At 40.2% G+C, this 2985-nt stretch overlaps 1 protein-coding gene across 1 annotated transcript in view; it reads right to left on the reverse strand.

The window, feature by feature from the left end:
• The window catches only part of ADGB (androglobin), a 119113-nt gene extending 116285 nt beyond the window's left edge, over positions 1 to 2828 (reverse strand). The window contains exon 1 of the mRNA XM_009646975.1: positions 2596 to 2828. Within this exon, the coding sequence (XP_009645270.1) occupies positions 2596 to 2828 (233 nt within the window). The remainder of the gene's footprint in view (positions 1 to 2595) is intronic.
• Positions 2829 to 2985: the final 157 nt, after the last annotated feature.

A 2985-nucleotide genomic window follows, 5' to 3' on the forward strand; every position in this document is an offset into this window, starting at 1 on the left:
CAGCAGGATGAAGATCTTACTGAGACTAAAAACTGAAGTAGAACAGAGCCTTTAATCAACTCAGAAAGCACCTCCAACTTGCAGAGCAAAACAATATGAAAGTGTAACAAGTGCTGAATTCAAATTTTCACAGATTTCATAGCACCATTCTCTACTGTTCCATGAGAAAGTGGGACTACATTTTCAGTAAAATTTTTGTTTCAAGGCAAAAATTTATTTATGCAAAGGTTTAGAATAAGCTGTCACTAGCTTTCCTTGATTTACATTCATTATCTACACCTCAACAGATGCTAAAGTAAAATCCTTCCTGACAGCTTTAACAAGAAGGTTTATCAGGTCAGTTGCTCAACTTGGCAAGACATGCATTGACCTAAACCAACATTTTTTCATCCATCCATCCAAAAGGCCTTAGTTACATTTCAGAATGATAACATGTGAGCAGGGATAGGCTAGTCAGGGAATTAGTACGACAGCTGCTGTAACTTTAGATTTTTTGTGTCACAGATTTTCTGGTTTCCCTTTTTACATTACCGACATTTCTGGAAATACAAATATAAATATTAATTGACACAAACACAAACAGAGGTAGTTCTGTATACTAAAAGCCATTCTATCAAATAAATTTATTTTTTTTTAAAAAAGGTGTCTTCATCTCTTCATATGCCTGAATATCATTCAGGACAATAAGATGTCATATGGAAATGTATACAGCACATACACTGAAACTTCTAGATGCTTACTGCTGTGACTTACTCCTGTTTACGACAAGGGCACTATGTATCACAATGGCAGCGCAGATAAACCCAAAAGACATGCTACGGTCTAAGAAGTTACAGTCTTAATGAAAAAAAAATTAATTCAAACTATATATTCTGTGTTATGAAGATCCTGCATTACAGTCAAGCTAATGTAACAGTTTCTTCCGTAATCTAGTAACATAAGTCACTAAGCCACCATTAGGACATCTTCAAGCTACTGCACTTTATGTAGAATAGCCTTAGTGAAGTGAATAAACATTCCCGTGCTCTGATTCTTAGCTAATATTGAATTAACATTGGCACATGCTAGGCATTAGCTCCAGCGCAATTAGCTGATAATTGCAGAACAAGAGATAAACCATGTCTCCTGTCCTTTAGGGCCAACATGAGATTTCAAACATACCTCAAGCATATCTCCTAGATTGCATTTCAGAGGTGTTTCCATAAAAATGTCATTCAAATAGTTTGTAACTAAATATTCTCACCTCAACTTGACACTGGGAAAACAATTTCCTAATCTGATTTATCCATCGTGGTCTCATTTAATAAAGCCTAAAGTAACAATGTACTAAAGGAAAACATACTGTTCTAGATAATCTGATACAAATGACTCATTTCATAAGAATGATTCTTTACAAGTCATTATGTGTGCTATAGGACAGAATTAACAATTTTACTTTATGTAAAGCACATAGTTTTAGACTCTCCAAAAAAAGATGTATCTTCATTTAATGGAAGAGCTAAAAAATTTTCACACTGCAAGAATGCCTATTAGGGGGCAACACCTGAAATATTGGACAAAATCTTTTGGATGACAGCCCGTTCAGTTTCATGGACACCGGAAAGTAAGAGAAAAAGAAGTATTTTCTAACAGTGCTAAAAAATAAAAGTGTCCCTGGCAGCTTAGATATCATCAGAAAAATGTAGATATCTTCTTGAAGCAGTAAATATGAAGGCCTGCATGGCTGTGGCCAAATTAAAAAAAAAAAAAAAAAAAAAAAAAAAAGAGCTACTGAGCAAACTGATGCAGTGAGGAGAAGGGAGAATGAAAGATTCTGGCTGACTGCAACAACAGAAAAGTTATCAGAAGTGGGGATCAAGAGGTGAAATATGAAAATATGAAAAAAGAAAACACTTTGTAGCAAAGGCTGGGTAACTGGATATGAAATAAGAAGAAAGGGGCATTTGAAGACTGATTTCAAGAGAGAAATAAGTGATACAACTGAAACCCTTATTTATGGCAGAAGAAAGAAGAAAGGGGCACAAGCATGTACATCAGGTACCGTTTTCATCTGAATCCTGTCAGTGCCACGCATGCAGGCTTACATACTTTAGAATGAGAAAGCTGCTCAAACCACAGAAATAGAACTTGCAGGTCAAAACAGCAACAGTGAAAGCAAGCCAATGTTTTCTATTTATCTATTTGGCTTTGCAAGAAGAAATAGACACTTTCACAGAAATACACGAATTCACACTAAACACCTCACAAACAGTGAATCATTTTGAAGTATCTCAAGAGTTGCTACTGAAATAGAAAAAATTAAGAAATGAATAGGGAGAATGGGGGTCATTTTTACAGTAAATTTCCTCAGATTCATTCTAACAGAAAGCAAACGTTCAAGGCATGGGGAATTGTGTTTCCTTTCTGCAAATGCAACTGACGTGCTGTAAGAGCCCTTACCCATTTCGCACCAAAAACTTCAGCTGGCTTAGCTCCTCTACCTGATGAAAACGGAGGGTGTGGATTCCCCAAATCGTTGCCCTGATTCACAGCTTCGAGACCCTTTTAAACCCAAGCCACATTTCGGTGAACGCTTAACTTCTGCGGGCTCCTGACCGTAAGTCAAACGCTTCGCACGGTGGGCTGCGGCCAACGCGCCGCCCCTCGCGCAGGGGAACAGCCACGTCGCGAAGCCACCCACCCGCGTACCGCACCGCACGCGCCACCATCTTCGCGTTCCTACCGCGCTCCTCGAGGTGCGAGGCACCCTGCCCGCTAGGCCAGGCACGGTACAAGGTACGCGCAACAGCGCTTTGGCAGGGCGACGCTACCGGCATAAGGAACGCCATGGGAGCAAGAAAGTACAACTTCCACCCCGCGCTGGGCCCCCGGTTTGAAGAAGGCAGCCAAAGCAACCAGCCAACAACCACCGCCAACCCACACCTTGCCTACTGACACCGCTTCTGACTGCGCACCCGCCCGAGCAAGCCGGCTTTCTCGGCAGAA

The sequence above is a fragment of the Egretta garzetta genome, unplaced genomic scaffold, assembly GCF_000687185.1.
Source record: "Egretta garzetta isolate BGI_Z169 unplaced genomic scaffold, ASM68718v1 scaffold139, whole genome shotgun sequence".
Classification (NCBI taxonomy): domain Eukaryota; kingdom Metazoa; phylum Chordata; class Aves; order Pelecaniformes; family Ardeidae; genus Egretta; species Egretta garzetta.